General features: G+C 41.1%; 1 protein-coding gene across 1 annotated transcript in view; it reads right to left on the reverse strand.

Moving 5' to 3' along the window:
• The window catches only part of Wdr62 (WD repeat domain 62), a 459,879-nt gene that overhangs the window by 141,296 nt on the left and 299,167 nt on the right, over positions 1–19,416 (reverse strand). Inside the window, exons 12-13 of the mRNA XM_067135382.2 lie at positions 8,661–8,771; positions 7,995–8,185 (exon numbers count right to left, since the gene is read on the reverse strand). Coding sequence (XP_066991483.1) covers positions 7,995–8,185; positions 8,661–8,771 — 302 coding nt within the window. The remainder of the gene's footprint in view (positions 1–7,994; positions 8,186–8,660; positions 8,772–19,416) is intronic.

The following is a 19,416-nucleotide window of genomic DNA, read 5'->3' on the forward strand; positions in this document are numbered from 1 at the left end:
CAAAGATATATAATACATTTCCATGATATTGAGTAGAGGTCCCTTTTCCATCATTTGAATGATTTGTAAGTCCTTGTCTATATCGGAAAAATTGTGATTGGATTTGTGAATGTGTATTCCCATGGCAGAACGCCTGTTATGTTTGACTGCATTAATATGTTCAATGCACCTGGTGTTAAAGCTCCTCCCTGTCTGTCCAATATAGCTTGCTAAACAAGACTGGCACTGTAATCTGTAAATACCTGATTTACCAAACATGTCCGATTTATTCACGGTTCCTAGATCGTGGAAGTGAGATAGATTGTTATTGATTGTCCTGAACGATATTTTTACCATGTTTTTTAAATAAGTTTGTTATTTGGTATACAGAATCGTTATTGAAGGTGAAAACTGAATAGCTGTCCTTTTGCTTCTTTTCTTTAATAAGAGTAGATTTTGGTTTATTTTGAATTGTAGATATTATTTGGTTGATGAATCTTCTGTTATATCCATTAGAATAAGCTATTGCCCTGATGGTATCCAGTTCTTTTTTTTTAGGTTGGGATGAGATAATGGTACATTGAATGCCCTGTGGACCAAGCTATAAAAAGCTGCTTTTTTTGTGGGAATTAGGGTGGACTGAGAGTTGTTGGATAGTGTTGTTGGTTTGTGTAGGCTTCCTGTATATGTCCTAAGAAAGGAAGAGTTGATTTCTTGTGACTCTCTAGAAACTTTAGAGGAAAATTAGATTCTGTTTCCAATGTGAACTATATACGGGGGCTTAATTTGTTGAACTCTTCCAGAATGGTAAGGCTGTTGGTATGTCTTCCATCTAAAACTGTGAAGGTGTCTTTGATCAATCTTGTCCAAAAGAAAATGAGCTCCATTTTGCTGAGGAACAGGGAGTAAGTACCTTCAAACCACTTTCCAATCATTAATTGAATCTGAACACACACATTAGTTCTCATTTCTTTTTCTTTTTCCTCAGACTTTCACCCTTTAAGATACTGTGCCATAAACCAAGGCCATACCATCATTCAATTTTTACTTCAACAACAATAACAGTCGACAGTTTCAACAACAAAGCAGATGTTACATAACAACGAAGGATGTTCCCCCAACTAATCATCTAATCATCTAATCATTTTAACTGCAAGCATCGGCACTTCACAAGACCGTCAAGTTTAATACATGTTTATACCATCCACCACTGTTTCAACTAAGAATATCTGAACAGTAAATAAGAACCTCAGAGTATTCTGCAACTTCAAGTTTTTACATATTTTCCTAAAGCTCTGTTCAACAGTGTACAAATGCACTGCAATTACCTGTGACCTAGATCCAAGAACTTTATGTAAATAGTAATGTGTTTTTTGTCATATGTGTCAGCAGTTATCTGTGACCTGTTTCCAAGAACTTTCTGTAAATGTTTAATGGTCATACGTATTTTATATCAAACATTGTAAATGTATTTAAGGCGGTTTTCATGTTGATTGTTATTAGGATCCTTTGATTTATTAACTTATCACGAACTGATGATGATTCCAGGGAAATTGAAACCGGTTTTCGCTCAATAAATGTCATATTTTATACACTGTATTGAATGGTGGAACATCCCTCAATTAATTCCCACATCAACACGGAATTGAAAATCATAACTTATGATATGATACGATATCTAACCTCAGAGTTGTATGGGGAGTTACAGGATTTCAAGAATAATACCATCATGCAGGTTGTTAGGAAGTATACCTACTAACTTTCTTTTAAGAAATAATCAGGCCAATGACTTTGAATGTTTACACTTGTCTCAGTCTTTGCATTTTGGCCAACGTGTTACTGTCATGTGGCCTGGTTAATAATTTGCTCATTTCTAAGTCACTTAATGATACATTCTAATGTTGTTGTGGTTTTTTTTTTTTTTTTTTTTGCGTCGCACCGACACAGATAGGTCTTATGGCGACGATGGGACAGGAAAGGGCTAGGAGTGGGAAGGAAGCGGCCGTGGCCTTGATTAAGGTACAGCCCCAGCATTTGCCTGGTGTGAAAATGGGAAACCACGGAAAACCATTTTCAGGGCTGCCAACAGTGGGGTTCGAACCTACTATCTCCTGAATACTGGATACTAGCCGCATTTAAGCGACTGCAGCTATCGAGCTCTGTTCTAATGTTTTAATACAATTTACAGCCATCTAGACCTGACCTTTAGTAAAGTATTTTGCCGAGATCAATAACTGCTCTCTCTAAAGTCGTTTTCTAAAATCTGTGAACTGTGACAGCTAAGCTAAGGATTAATGGTAGCATTTGTCTCTCCACATCACCGTAGCCTTCTAATCATGTCAAGTGCAAACCATTTAATTTTTTATTATTATTCTTGTAATGCCCTTAGACCCATTTACAAAAACAAGGTGGTGGTTCTCAATTAGGAGCATATGTATATTTTCAAATATGCAGTATGATTCAGCAGCCCCTTCCAATATCGTTTACTGCAGCCCAACTAACGAGCACATGGTTACAGGGGTGCTGTTCCCCTGCAGGTGTACTGTATGGTACTAATGTTTAGTAAGCACATTTTGCACAGGATTCTGAACTCTAGCGAAATGTTATATCATCCGTTCGCAAAAAATGGCGACTTGAAATCATGCAGCAGCGTCCTTTTACAAAGTAACTATGTTAATGTTTCATGCCTCGTGACCGGGTGTAACAAAGAGGAGAATCAATGCATAAAACTAGGTAACAGTGCAGTAATTAATGAAACACTGAACCGAATGGCGTACGTACTCCGCTCTTGTCGTACTACCAGCACGTTTCCAGCAGTGTAGCATAGCAGATGTGGTTAGGCGTTCGCTAGCAATCAACGGAATGTGCGAGCGGCGGTTTGAATCCTGCACCATTCGAATATTTTTGCATCGGTATGATATTTGAATACATAAACACAGGCCCACGTTTGTTACATTCAAACAGTAGAATGACACTGCTGTTCGTCTTGTGCCATGCACATACTCCGCTGGTTAGCGCCTGAGTGTACTGTAATCTCTGCTGTCATTTGGCATGTTTTCCACAGAGGAATACGTTGACATGCTCCTCATTTATGGGGAAGCAAGATGAAATGCATGCAAGGCACTACATCTGTACAAGGAACGGTATCCTGACAGGCAACACCTGGCTGCTACGACATTCCCACATGTTGAAAGACACCTAAGGACAACAGGCGTGATTTCCAACCAGCCACCCGTCCGCGATAGGCCCGTTCATAAAAATCGGTTCAATATTATTTTATTATATCAACAATAAGCTCTGCCTTTCCCATAGATAGTGGCGCCACAATATCTAACCTCAGATTTGTATGGGGAGTTAAAGGATTTCAAGAATAATACCCACATCAAGTGAAACAGAAGAGGCTGTTCTGGAGGCAGCTCGTAATATTACACACATCAGTACAAGGGCGACTGCACAAGAGATGAACACCAGCCAGCTGTCCGTCTGGCAAATCCTGCATGAACATAAATTTCACCCACACCATCTTGAGCTACACCAAGAGCTCCATGGGTGGGATTTTGAAGCTTGAATGGAGTTCTGGTGGTAGCTATTAGGTAGGCTGGACAAAGATGCAGCATTCGTATCGCATATCTTGTTCTCGGACAAATCACGCTACCACAATAATGGGAACATCAATTGCCACAACATACATTATTGGAGACCGGGCAATCCTCACTTGGTGCGACGGACGGCCCATCAAGTACGATGGGGAATGAATGTTTGGTGTGGAATATTGGAGGATCGCCTGATTAGACCTTTAAGGTTAAGTCAATATTCCACCTTTACAATACCAAAAGTTTATTGTCTAATTATTTAAACAACATTATTTAACATATGACGGGACTTGTTTCGTCTAACATGTAGACATCATCAATGTCTTATTCTGTCCTTGTCTTTTTTGTGCTTTTTCTTGAATATTTTACGGCTGATGATGTCTACAAGTTAGACGAAACATGTCCCGTCATATTTTAAATAATGTTGTTTAAATAATTAGACAATAAACTTTTGGTATTGTAAAGGTGGAATATTGACTTAACCTTAAAGTATACGTTCGACAAAACGGACTTTACAATGAAATTCATTTTATGTATTGATTAGACCTTATTTCGTTGATGGCCATCGGACGGGCCCATGCTACCTGCACTTTCTGCGTCAGGAACTCCCACTGCTGCTGGAGGATGTGCCCTTGCACGATCGTTTGACGATGTGGTTGCAACAGGATAGAGCTCCACCACATTTGACTTTGCCCGATCGTAACCATCTGAACGAGGAACTGCCAGGGAAATGGATAGGATGAAGAGGCCCTGTTTCTTGGCCCGCCAGATCACCGGATTAACGCTGTTAGACTTCTTGTGGGGACATTTGAAGAACGTCGTTTACACTCAAGCGCCAGAAAACACCGACCAGCTCCAGCAACTCATCACGGAGGCCTGCCGAGCAATTACACCTGGAATGCTTCAGTGCACAAGACGATCTATTAGACACTGGGCTTGAATGCGCACAAACCAAAACGGTCATCACATCGAGCATTTGCTGCAATAAAACATTGTCAGGGCAGCTGTGTTCCTAATATTTCCGGTCTGAATGTGCCCGACCTACTAACAAAATTGGCCCTTCTTAGGGCTACAAACACATTCACACACAATTTGCATGAAAGCAGGTACTGAACTTACACTGCATGCGGTACATATTAAACAAATATTTCAAAAATTTGTAATCTTCGCCCTGGACTCGAACCTCCCACCTGACATGCAAGCCCGCTCCGCCACGCCTTTACCAACTATACTACAGTTCCACACGACATACTGGGCAGCTTATAGCAAGTATTAGGTTTACTGCGGTCACAATATCAATTTAGTGTTTCGCCGACATGTCAGGTTCGTATGATCTAGAAGGCACACGCATGTCTTCCAGTGTTTAATACGAGTATAACATTACGGTGTCCTATCAGGGCAGATGTTTTCAGGACAGAATTAATATTGTGGGTTGCATAAAACTACATTGGAAGGGGCAGCTGAATCACACTGTATATACAACAATTTATCAACAATAATCTCAATATTTGCCTCTCCTATTGGCACCACCATTTGTAACCTCAGATAGCACAACACAGCTCCGTAGCTCATAGGACATTTGCTAATCAAGTTGCATTATTTACTCTCTTGGTCAATGAATAAGCAAAATATCAAGCAATTCATTGCACTCATGATGATTACTTGAAAGTGGGATTGTTTATTACGAAGACTATCCATCGTAATAATATTGCTGGTTTGTTTACAACTTGAGCTTATGGTAACCAGTTCAGTATCCTAGATAAGGGATTATTCTGATATTCTGCATTATTTTTGAGTGAAATGGCAAAGAAGAGCAATGTTGCCAAAAGAAAAGAGGCTCATTTTGTAGAAAATCAGTATACTCAGAATTTAGATAAATATGTGTAGGCCTAGTTCACAGGAAGAAGAAACTAAACCTAGTGCCTTGGGGAGGAATATTTCTATGGATGAGCCTGATTCTCTGAAGACACCAACACCTGGGAATGTAAATAGCATATTAATGATCTATTTTAGCATGCAGCATTTTAGTGAGAACATACATTGTAAAGTATAGTATGTCATTGTGAGGTTGTGTTCATTGAAAAGTCACTATTTGAGCTTGCTAGCGTCTTTAACACAAACTGCCAATTGTGAAAGCAAGAAGCAGAAAATCAACTGTGCAGAACAGAGTTACAAGGATAAAGAGAAGACCTGTGAATGCAATGAGATACCAAGCTGGTTTCCAAAAGGGGAGGTCGTACGTGGAACAGATATTCAACCTTAAAAGCACTTTGAGAACTAGAGCAATAAGGAGCCAGAACACCGCAGTTATCTTTGTTGACTTCAAGAAAGCATACGACTCGACTGAAAGACAAACCTTATTTGGTGCCTTAGAGGAATTCGGAATTGACAAGAAAACAGCAGACATCATCAAAGTAACACTGACGGACACCATCTCGAAAGTATATTTCTTAGGAGAAATCTCTGCTCCATTTGAAATAACAACAGGGGTCAGGCAAGGAGACAGATTATCCCCGATCCTGTTCAATATCGTACTGGAGAAAATAATGAAAAACTGGGAAGCAGCTCTGAAATTGGAAGGAATAGTGGAGTACACCTGGGAAAGAAAGGACAGAACCTAGAAATCAAATGTTTAGCTTTTGCAGATGACCTTGCCATCTCAGCCAAGAATCGAGAAGATGCTCAAAAGATGCTGAAGAGCCTGCATGAAATCACCAAAGAAGTGGGTCTTAAAGTCTGTTATGAAAAGACGGAATATATGGAGTACAAGCACCAAAGTGAGAGGCATATGGAGGTAAAACATGGGAAGATTAAAAGGACAGACAATTTCAAATACCTGGCTGAATGGATCCAACTCAATGGACTGGATAAAGAGGCAAACAAGGCAAAAGCCAGAAAGTTAGATCTGGCCTACAAGCTAACACAAAATGGGTATAACAAAAGGTCAATATCCTACAAGGCCAAAATCCAACATTATAGCTCAGTAATAAAACTGGAAGGATTGTACGCTTCAGAGTCTTCTTCAGTAGATCTGTCCTTAGACAGGTATCAACTGAATGTCCTTCATTTCTCTCTGTCCTGAGCATCTTCCTTCATTTGCTAGTAACTTCTTCCTCTCTTCACATCTGTCAGCATTCCAAACTTTCTTCGTCCATTCCCTCCTTTTCCTTCTACTTTTACCTCCATGATTCTCTGTAGTAGACAATTTCTAGATAATATGTGACCAATCCAAGATGCTGTACTCTCAGCACCTCCTCATTTCTCACTGTATCAGTCCATTTCACTTTCTCCATTCTTCTCCATAACCACATTTCAAAACTTTCTAAATATTTTTGTTCTTTCTGTCTGACGCTTCAGAGTACCTGATTTTAAATTTTAAAAAAGGGGAGCTACAAGAACTCAAAAAGAAAGAAAGGAAGATTCTAAGGAAAATTCTAGGACCACAGAAGACTACTAATGGTACTTGGAATGAGGAGCTCTACACTGAAAAGATCATGGACACAATACGGAATCGAAGGCTGAAATACTACAGACACCTAGTAAGAATAGATGACAAACGGCTAAACAAAAGGATCTTCAAATACATCATCGAGTTAAAGGCCACCTCCAAGCGGGTAGAAGAGGTCAAGAAGTATGCGGAAGAAGTTGGAATTACATTGCAGATAATCCACAATAGAATGAGTTCAGAAGAAGAGTCGACAGTCTAAAATCATTTGACGAGAAACCACTAAAACGGAGGCCTGAACGGATCATTTCCGAAGAGGAGAGAAAGATGAGAAGCGAAAGAATGAAGAGGTTTTGGGAAGAATAGAGAAGAAAGGCCAAAAAGCCTTAAGTTCTATGTGGTCCATAGATGGCCAAATTCGGAAAATAATAATTATACGATATTAAACATACAAAATAGTTGAGTAATATTAATTATTAGAACATAATAATAGTACAAGCATTTCAGAAACATTTTTTACTTTTCTTTACTCTAAAACATGTACAGAGCTTTTTCGAGCCGTTCAAGTGACAGGATGAGCACAGCCAAGATGGTTGCCAACATCCAGAACGGATGGGAACCAGAAGAAGAAGACATTACGTACAGAATACAATCAAGCAGAATAAACACAACCATGATTACAAGTACTTAATGGCAACTGTGTTGTTCCATTAATAAAATGTATGAGAACTTAATACATACAGTAACTGAAAATCAGTTTTGGAATTACAGTGGAGAGAACAAGGAATATTCAGGATTATACAAATTTAAGCACTTTTAAAAATTGTTTCTTTTATGTCACAATACAGTACTTTCACAAATACTGTATTTTATACAAAGTTTCAATTTTCAATACTCTGTGTTATTCAATGTATCAAGAAGACTTTATATAACAGAGAAATGAGCAGATGAGTACAAAATAGCAAGAGTATAATTACCTTGGGTGATAGGGAGAGGGATAATGCTATCACTGTCATATACAGATTTGACAGTGATGGATCTAGCATCTAATCTCTGTGCCCATCGACCTTTAGGAAGATCCATCTGTCTATTAGACAGAGGTGGAGATGTTCCACTGTTGTCTACAATTTGCTTCTTGGCCCACAGTGGCAACTGGCCAACACTGAACCTGCAAGAAACACAATATGAAAAGTCAACCATAGCAAGTGATACTCTCATACAAAAAATATCCCATAGCACTCAGAATGTTAGGAGCAAAATTAATTTTATCATGTCGGTAATGCAAGATTCATATGATAACTAACTGTACCTGGTATAGTGACATGCCCACTGCTTGCCCCACTACTGTCTACCAACTACGAGAAACAAACACAAGCAATAATACTTTAGTGGTCTTTAATTATTGCTTTTGTCATGCCTATTTAAAATTCACTATATCTCATACTACTGTAGATAGAAAAGTCTTCTATACAATAACATCCAACATCTCCCTGGATAGAAGTAACTACTTCAAATGAATAAATTATAAATGATTGATTACTTGTGATTTCACCATAAATTAATAGCAAATTTTAATTCACTGTGCTTGTTCATAGCACTGAAGGATCGAGCTCAATGATAAAGAAATCTCTTCCAACACTAACCTGTAATCAGTCTGATCCATGCTGTTGGCATTGGGGTCAAGAAATTCAGGGGGAGGAGGTCCAAAATTCTCGTTGTCCAAATGTAAGCCATTTGGAATTTGCACAGGACGTCTGAAATGCACAAAGTTTTGATAAATATTTTTGCAAAACAATGGGAAAAAAAGTTCAATACCTTAGAATCATAACACATTTGCATACTTCGCTTTAATCATAAAAATCCACTGTCATATTTATTCAATAAATCAAACCCAGGGATAGGAATGAAACTAGCACAAAATATATGAAAGAAACTACAGGATTATTCCAAATGATTTTCAGGGTTTTGTGTTTTTTTTTAGAGGCAATGGAAAAACATACAATTATTATTGTTGTACTGATGGAGAGATAAACTCTCAAAGTTTTGTTCTGCAACAACTGCAGTTACCTCAGTTACCGTCACATGTCAGTTATGGCAGTGTTTACAAAATGGCAGTAAGAGGTAAGGAGAAAGTCTTTTGTACTCTTGGATATCATCAACATCAATCTGTTAACACAGTCCAGTGCCATTTTCGAATGAAATACAAAAAGGACCCTCCCTTTGACAACTCTATTCGCAGATGGTATGCTCAATTTGTGGACACGGGTTCTTTGTATAAAGGGTGAAGCAATGGGCATCCTGCTGTGTCAGAAGCGAAAGTGATTCAGATCAGTGAAACTTATCTCCATAACCCTAAGAAATTGACTACAAGAGGTAGCAGGGAACTGAATGTATGTCAAACCACATTATGATGCGTGTTACGAAGGCACCTGAGGGTAAAGTCATATCAGTTACAGCTGCGTCAAGCTTTAGCAGGTAATGACAAATTCCTATGTTTCAATTTTTGCATCGCACTGCAAGAATGTGTGAAAACATGTGAAAGTGAATGGAAAGGTGAATAAACCAAAAGTTTTCATTTGGGGAACAGAAAATCCCCATTGTTATGTGGAACATGTCAGTGACTCCCCAAAGTGACGAAGTTCTGTGCTGTTAGAAAGACAAAGGTTTACGGCCCATTCTTCTTCACTGAACAGATTGTGTCAGTGCTGACTTGTCTGAACATGCTTACAGAATGGCTATTACCCCAGTTCAATGACGACAGGGACAATTTCATCCACCTCATTTCCACAACGGGGTCAAAGAGCGTTTAAATCAACAACTACCACAGCAATAATCAGGCACGGGACGGATGGTGATCAGAGACTCTTATCCTGGCCATCATGTTCACCAGACGTCACAAACCTATGCGATTTTTTCTTGTGGTTATACATTAACCCCTTAACTGAGCATTAATTTTCGACATGTTGTGTATATTCTTTTTAAAACTTCAGATAATTTTTCATCACTAACAAAATGTTCGGATATTGTCAATGGTTCAGGATTATCCCTAAAGTTAGCATAAATCCCACTATTGCCAGTAAAATCAAATCTGTTGCACAGTAAAATCAAATCTGTTGCATGGCCCTCCAAACGTAACTTGGTCAGTCTGAATATTTTCAATTTCTTCACATTCGTGTCTGTCATCATGGAATTCACCACTCGATTTGGAAGAATAATTGTCACTTTCGTCTTCACTTTCACCCCTAAGCAAGAGCATTCGCTCAACATCACTGTTTGGAAAATTACTTTGTTTGTTTACACTCTGCGGTTATAGTGCGGACGCCATATTGCTTCGACTGCAGACCACATGGAAAATGTGCGCACGGCCACATGAATACTACGTGGAATATGATATTTCATGGAAATAAAATGTAGCACTTTGTTGCAAACTAAGGCCAATAGATGTCAGAAGTATCTATAAATGTCTGACGCTTATAAGCAGTTGACACAATCTGTAATAAACACACGAACTTGGATGATGCTTATGAGCAGTTCCCACAACTTGCAAATAATTACCTTGACTCTTATAAGCGGTTGATGCTGGGAAGGGGTTAATGACCAAGTCCTTGTCTCTCTTCTTCCGGTGAATAATCTGAACATGAAGCACCGCATCTGAGCTGCCTTCCTAAACATCACCACTGACATATTGGGGTGTGTGTGGAAAGAGATGGACTATCGCATAATGTGTGTCGAATAGAGATGGGCTAGCGACGGAATCAAGTAGAATCGAGTAATGTGCTCTTAGAATCGGTATATTCAACTCAAGACTCGAGTCCAAGCATGCTAGTGGACATGTCCTAGAACTATAATCTATTGTACTGGAGTGCACGGCATTCAGGGTCACCCACAGAATATTTCTGTGGTGTGGATTGCAGTATGTTTGCTGTTGATGATTGGTTTTGTTCAGTCATCGGCCGTCAATTATTTGATTGTTACGATAATCATCATCATCATCATCATCATCATCATCATCATCATCATCATCATCATCATCATCATCATCATCATCATCATCATAGGCACTGAAATTTGTAACCTACTAACAAACTGTCAACTTGAAAAGATAGACAAGTAGGACCTAAGATGAGCGTGGGATGGCAACAGTTTCCCCAATGTGTCCCCCACCTTTTCTAATGCCGATAACGGCATTATTATTATTATTATTATTATTATTATTATTATTATTATTATTATTATTATTATTATTATTATTATTATTATTATTATTATTTCTTTTATTATTGTGCAGCCTGGAAGTAGCCACCAGGGAATTGTTGATAGCTTTGAAATACTATTCCTGCGACGTCCTTGTAGGAAAACGTGTAATAATATTGTGCGTAATGACAATATTACTGCGAGAAAAATTTATTGCAAAGATACATGTGTAGGGCGTTCAGAAACATATATATATATATATATGTGCTGTAGTATCGCTTTATGGTATTGTATTCATGCAGTATGCATAAATAACATGCAAATCTCATCTGATTCCTATTCTATTAAATCACATTAACATTCACTGGCCAGTGGCTAAGTCGGGTGCTCCCTTTAATACCTGTAATTGTATATTTCGTCAGACATATAACACACAAAGGATTGGGTTCGTATCAACCTTTAAATGACAACATTAGGGTTGTAGGTGTCGAGCATTGTTGCTCTACGTCATGTTTCCTGTTGATACAGATGCCGACTCCCATAGGGAATCTGAAATACTTGTTCCGAATGAGTAAATCCATAATAAAAACATAAATGGTCCGTTATTGGACATTATAAATTTTCCAGCCAACCCACTCCTGCTTGCCAGCGTCTCGCCCCCGTGCGCCAGGCTGGGCTCATCAGCTGGCACCCAGCACACCTACCAAGACGCTGGCTAGTGCACACCGTGGAGGCCACTGCGCAGGCCAACTGCAGCCACCGGCAGTGCCAATGCACCATGAGAGACCCCGTCTCCTTATCAAAAATCGACGCCCGCTTGGCCATCAGATGATACAGATGCCGACTCCCATAGGGAATCTGAAATACTTGTTCCGAATGAGTAAATCTATAATACCAACATAAATGGTCCGTTATTGGACATTATAAATTTTCCAGCCAACCCACTCCTGCTTGCCAGCGTCTCGCCCCCGTGCGCCAGGCTGGGCTCATCAGCTGGCACCCAGCACACCTACCAAGACGCTGGCTAGTGCACACCGTGGAGGCCATCGCGCAGGCCAACTGCAGCCACCGGCAGTGCCAATGCACCATGAGAGACCCCGTCTCCTTATCACAAATCGACGCCCGCTTGGCCATCAGATGATACAGATGAAGACTCCCATAGGGAATCTGAAATACTTGTTCCGAATGAGTAAATCTATAATACCAATATAAATGGTCCGTTATTGGACATTATCAATTTTCCAGCCAACCCACTCCTGCTTGCCAGCGTCTCGCCCCCGTGCGCCAGGCTGGGCTCATCAGCTGGCACCCAGCACACCTACCAAGACGCTGGCTAGTGCACACCGTGGAGGCCACTGCGCAGGCCAGCTGCAGCCACCGGCAGTGCCAATGCACCATGAGAGACCCCGTCTCCTTATCACAAATCGACGCCCGCTTGGCCATCAGATGATACAGATGCCGACTCCCATAGGGAATCTGAAATACTTGTTCTGAATGAGTAAATCTATAATACCAACATAAATGGTCCGTTATTGGACATTATACATTTTCCAGCCAACCCACTCCTGCTTGCCAGCGTCCCGCCCCCGTGCGCCAGGCTGGGCTCATCAGCTGGCACCCAGCACACCTACCAAGACGCTGGCTAGTGCACACTGTGGAGGCCACTGCGCAGGCCAACTGCAGCCACCGGCAGTGCCAATGCACCATGAGAGACCCCGTCTCCTTATCACAAATCGACGCCCGCTTGGCCATCAGATGATACAGATGCCGACTCCCATAGGGAATCTGAAATACTTGTTCCGAATGAGTAAATCTATGATACCAACATAAATGGTCCGTTATTGGACATTATAAATTTTCCAACCAACCCACTCCTGCTTGCCAGCGTCTCGCCCCCGTGCGCCAGACTGGGCTCATCAGCTGGCACCCAGCACACCTACCAAGACGCTGGCTAGTGCACACCGTGGAGGCCACTGCGCAGGCCAACTGCAGCCACCGGCAGTGCCAATGCACCATGAGAGACCCCGTCTCCTTATCACAAATCGACGCCCGCTTGGCCATCAGATGATACAGATGCCGACTCCCATAGGGAATCTGAAATACTTGTTCCGAATGAGTAAATCTATAATACCAACATAAATGGTCCGTTATTGGACATTATAAATTTTCCAGCCAACCCACTCCTGCTTGCCAGCGTCTCGCCCCCGTGCGCCAGGCTGGGCTCATCAGCTGGCACCCAGCACACCTACCAAGACGCTGGCTAGTGCACACCGTGGAGGCCACTGCGCAGGCCAACTGCAGCCACCGGCAGTGCCAATGCACCATGAGAGACCCCGTTTCCTTATCACAAATCGACGCCCACTTGGCCATCAGATGATACAGATGCCGACTCCCATAGGGAATCTGAAATCCTTGTTCCGAATGAGTAAATCTATAATACCAACATAAATGGTCCGTTATTGGACATTATAAATTTTCCAGCCAACCCACTCCTGCTTGCCAGCGTCTCGCCCCCGTGCGCCAGGCTGGGCTCATCAGCTGGCACCCAGCACACCTACCAAGACACTGGCTAGTGCACACCGTGGAGGCCACTGCGCACGCCAACTGCAGCCACCGGCAGTGCCAATGCACCATGAGAGACCCCGTCTCCTTATCACAAATCGACGCCCGCTTGGCCATCAGACGATACAGATGAAGACTCCCATAGGGAATCTGAAATACTTGTTCCGAATGAGTACATCTATAATACCAACATAAATGGTCCGTTATTGGCCATTATAAATTTTCCAGCCAACCCACTCCTGCTTGCCAGCGTCTCGCCCCCGTGCGCCATGCTGGGCTCATCAGCTGGCACCCAGCACACCTACCAAGACGCTGGCTAGTGCACACCGTGGAGGCCACTGCGCAGGCCAACTGCAGCCACCGGCAGTGCCAATGCACCATGAGAGACCACGTCTCCTTGGCCAAGCAGGCGTCGATTTGTGATAAGGAGACGGGGTCTCTCATGGTGCATTGGCACTGCCGGTGGCTGCAGTTGGCCTGCGCAGTGGCCTCCACGGTGTGCACTAGCCAGCGTCTTGGTAGGTGTGCTGGGTGCCAGCTGATGAGCCCAGCCTGGCGCACGGGGGCGAGACGCTGGCAAGCAGGAGTGGGTTGGCTGGAAAATTTATAATGTCCAATAACGGACCATTTATGTTGGTATTATAGATTTACTCATTCGGAACAAGGATTTCAGATTCCCTATGGGTGTCGGCATCTGTATCATCTGATGGCCAAGCGGGCGTCGATTTGTGATAAGGAGACGGGGTCTCTCATGGTGCATTGGCACTGCCGGTGGCTCCAGCTGGCCTGTGCAGTGGCCTCCACGGTGTGCACTAGCCAGCGTCTTGGTAGGTGTGCTGGGTGCCAGCTGATGAGCCCAGCCTGGCGCACGGGGGCGAGACGCTGGCAAGCAGGAGTGGGTTGGCTGGAAAATTTATAATGTCCAATAACGGACCATTTATGTTGGTATTATAGATTTACTCATTCGGAACAAGTATTTCAGATTCCCTATGGGAGTCGGCATCTGTATCATCTGATGGCCAAGCGGACGTCGATTTGTGATAAGGAGACGGGGTCTCTCATGGTGCATTGGCACTGCCGGTGGCTGCAGTTGGCCTGCGCAGTGGCCTCCACGGTGTGCACTAGCCAGCGTCTTGGTAGGTGTGCTGGGTGCCAGCTGATGAGCCCAGCCTGGCGCACGGGGGGCGAGACGCTGGCGAGCAGGAATGGGTTGGCTGGAAAATTTATAATGTCCAATAACGGACCATTTATGTTGGTATCATGTTTCCTGTGCGAGAGACAACTGCTGTATTTACAGAACCTTGTTACAACTGTGGGTGCTTCGAATAACCTTGACCAGGAATGGAATAACAGTATATATTTTTGTTGCTGTAGGAAGATAACTGTTGGTATTCATCAACCTTGAAAAAAGCAGAGCACAAAATATTTATTTTAAGTAGGCTAATACATTGTTTTATGTAAGTAATATATAACAAAATTGATTTTCTGTTATTAAAGTACATTTACACTGTTTACATAATATGTATGTATGTATGTATGTTCAGTCTTCAGCCCTAAGGCTCTGCCGCCAGCTGTCATAGATGGCCTAGGCATCACTGAAGAGGCGTACTAGGGAAATGAGGATTGAGGTAGTTTCCTGTTGCATTCCTCACCAAGCCAGAAGTTGCTATTACATATCAGTCTGCCAAGCCCACTGAAATGCATGCATCATCCGACCCTATGAGCAACATTTTCACACCATTCATAGCAGGGACTGGCTGCACAAGGAATGGCATTACTAGCATCGTTCATACCTCAGTCACTTTCATACTGTCAAAGCCAAGGATAAGACAGAGACAGATCAATGAAAGTAACAAAATTGCTCTAGCCCATACCAGAAGACATAGTGCACTGTAAACACTAGGTCCTGCCAGCAAACTATGTTACATCATTTACATGGGTATATACTATGATCCTTGTCAATCCAATGATGGTAACATAATTGCCCTTCAGGCATTCTCGCACTGATTTCATGTTCTGCATTCAGGTGATTTAGTGTCCGACTCATTGGCTGAATGGTCGGCGTTGAGGTCTTCGGTTCAGAGGGTCCCGGGTTCAATTCCCGGGGGGATTGGGGATTTTAAGCCCCTCTGATTAATTCTTCTGGCCCGGGAACTGGGTGTTTGAGTTTGTCCCAACACTTTCCTCTTGATATTAATACAACACACTAAATTTCCAACCACCACAGAAAAACACAATAATGATTACATCCCTCCATATAGGATTGGCGTGAGGAAGTGCATCCGGCCGTAAAACAGGGCCAAATCCAACCATGCAACATAGTTTGCACCCGCGACACGTAGGTGTAGGAAAAGCAGTAGAAAAAGAAGAAAGACGATGATTCAGGTGTTTTAGCATGGTGTTTGAACTTCTGTTGTAACATAAAGTATTATTACATATGTTGCATACAGCTTTATTGGGAACAGTTTTAGAGACATCAAATAAGTCCCATGCAGCCGATCTCTTCCTACTTCACATTGTTGATTTTTGCAGTACTGTTTAAACCCCGCACCTATTCTTCGACCTTTGCTCAACTTCTAAAGACTGCAATACACTCGGTTTTGTTCTTTTGCACAGTCGTGTGTTACAATGATAAATGTCAAAATGGAGGGTGTACAGTGAAACCTCGATTCTCTGTTTTTGGAAGGACCACGGAAAAAAAACATACAACATGGGAAAACAGAAAATCTGGGAACGAATGAACCATCAACAATTTGGCTTAACATCACAAAAATGAAATACTGTATGTATATTTATAATCTTACAAACGCCCATAAAACAAACCAAACTACAGCCTCAATGGGCCTTCCGCCTACCAAGCGACCGCCCTCAGTCTGAAGACCTGCAGATTAAGAGGTGAGGCATGGTCAGTGTGATGAATCCTCTCGGCCGTTATTCCTGGCTCTCTAGACCGCGGTCGCCATATCACCATTAAATACCTCCTCAATTAAAGTTAATCATAGAATGAAAAATTGGAACCGGCTCTCAGATCCAGGTAAAAATGCCTGACCTGGCCAGTAATCGAACCCGAGCCCTCCGGGTGAGAGGCAAGCATGTCAGACCGCTGGGCTGTCTTCAACGTTAATTACCGGTACGAGACTTAAAAATCTCAAAACTTCACATTCAGTTTTACCGGGGAACTTCATCAGTTTCCTCTGAAAACTTCGTCATATTCCTGTGAAAACTTCTTTCAGTTCAGCAACTCTGATCAGCCAAACTCTTCGAAAAATCTAATACCCGTAACCCCAAGCCAAACAACAATCGACCACAAGTTGTTTTTCATTCTCTAATCTAATAAAATAAATTAGATACAAAAGCGTCCAATATGATGGCAAAAATTTTTTTTTTTTTTTTTTTTTTTTTTTTTTTTTTTTTTTTTTTTTTTTAAATCTTCCATTGTAATTTGGTCACCGGTATACTGTTCTTAGTCAGTTTATGAAAATCTTGTACCGCATAAATTAGGCCTAGATTAGATTGACTTTTAAAGGTTATGTTGAACTCGAGAATGTGGTTTTGAAAGTATCAATCCTTAAATTCTCTAATGCATTCTGCCCGTCACTAATCACAATCAAATTGGAAAGAGAAAACATATTATTTACACTTCCAAAATTAGGATTATTCACGACCTTGAGCTCAGCTGGTATAAACACAAGTCGGTACAAGTGCAAAATGATACAAAGTTTTTAAATGTAACGTACGCAAATAAAACGACTGCAGCTTTTATAACATTTTAACACAAAAATGTGAAATTCCCAGTCTTATATTAGGATGAAAATAGTGATAGGCAATCCCAAAACCTCCCATGGCTTTATGTATGTAAGGTGCAACATCTGTTCTGGTCTCGATAACATAATAATAACAATAACAATAACAATAACAATAATAATAATAATAATAATAATAATAATAATAATAATAATAATAATAATAATAATAATAATAATAATAATAATAATAATAATAATTTTGTGTGGCTAATTCTAGCCGAGTGCAGCCCTTGTAATACAGACCCTCCGATGAGGGTGGGCGGCATCTGCCACGTGTAGGAGGATAGCATTGTGTGTGGTGTGTGAGTTGCAGGAATGTTGGAGACAGCACAAACACCCAGCCCCTGGGCCATTGGAATTAACCAATGAAGATTAAAATCTCCGACCCGGCCGGGAATCGAACCCAGGACCCTTTGAACCAAAGGCCAGTAGGCTGACCATTCAGCCAACGAGTCGATAACATAATCGTATACAATAATATTAAAATACTAAATTTGTGCAAATACAGTAGACACAATACGCGACACTCAGCGAGATATCGAGGGACAGCTATTAGAACTCTCTCTAGCGGATTGGCCTGAGAACTATTGATTCTGTTATAAGAGCAGATGTATCTGTGTGTGAAGTTTTTGGTGTTATTTATGCGTTTTCAGTGAGTTGACATAATTAAATTGTAGCGTGTGTCATTCCTTGATATCTCCTCTCAACACGAGGGGAAAGGTATGTGCTGTGTTTGGCTGCAGTAACTATGAAGTAGAGAAGAATGCGCGGTCTTTCCTCCGTTTCCCTCGTAACAAGAAAACTTAAGTAATATTGTGTTTGCATATATATTCTTCCAGTGACAAAGAGATTTTCATAGTACTTCATAATCTTCTGACCTGCTCAACCCATATTTTAACTGGCTTAAAATATAATACGCATATTTCATTGTATAGTACAGCAGTTAACCTTCAATACCGATGTGTAGTTGTAGGTGTGATCTGTGGGTTTAAATTAACTCAGGAAAATAGATATGCATATGAGTGTGGCTGGTTGTGTTTCAAGTTACCCCATTTGGAATGCCATAATGCGTTGTCAAGCACTGAAGAAAATATGGGTTACTTAAGAAATGTACATATTTTGTTGAAACAATATGATGCAAATTTGCTTTACCCTAATGTAATGGCATTATGGCAAGTATTGCTTATAGGGAAAGTTTGAATGTTTTTGAGGCTAAAGTTATAGATTTTCTTTCTGTTAGCAGGCTTCAAGTTAAAAGGAAAATTGTCTAGCTCTTTAATGTAAATTCATTGAATCATGTGTGTAAGGAATGTGCCGATATTGTTGTTGACAAGTGTTTTAATATGATGATACAATGCTCTTAAATGAGAAAAAAGAAAAATCTAGCCGTGAACATTCAGGCAGGAAATCTAAAGCTAAAAATTTAATGCATAAATGAGAGATCAAGCCTTTTCACAGCAGCCCATTTCACATCTTGATTATATGTCTAATTTCAGTCTTTAAATAATAACCTGTTAAATAATTCTTCATTCATTTATGCAGAATTGCTTTAGCAACATTGAAGTTAATATCTTAGTAACACTTTCTTTCTAGACGTAATTTTATTTCCATTTCCGTATATACATTTCCATTGATATTTGAATTTAGCGCGAATTTTCAGGTCAAGCCACTAGGAGCGCCACTTGTGACTTGTCTCCCATTTTAACAAGGCTAAATCCGGAAGTGTCGCGTATTGTCTCTACTGTATTTGATTTGTGTTACTTAAGAAGGAGCAGTTTCAATTTCTGCCTGAAAACCCAGTGACTATACAGTGCCCTGAGGGAAATGCCAAAAACCT

The sequence above is a fragment of the Anabrus simplex genome, chromosome 1 (genome assembly GCF_040414725.1).
Source record: "Anabrus simplex isolate iqAnaSimp1 chromosome 1, ASM4041472v1, whole genome shotgun sequence".
Taxonomy (NCBI): domain Eukaryota; kingdom Metazoa; phylum Arthropoda; class Insecta; order Orthoptera; family Tettigoniidae; genus Anabrus; species Anabrus simplex.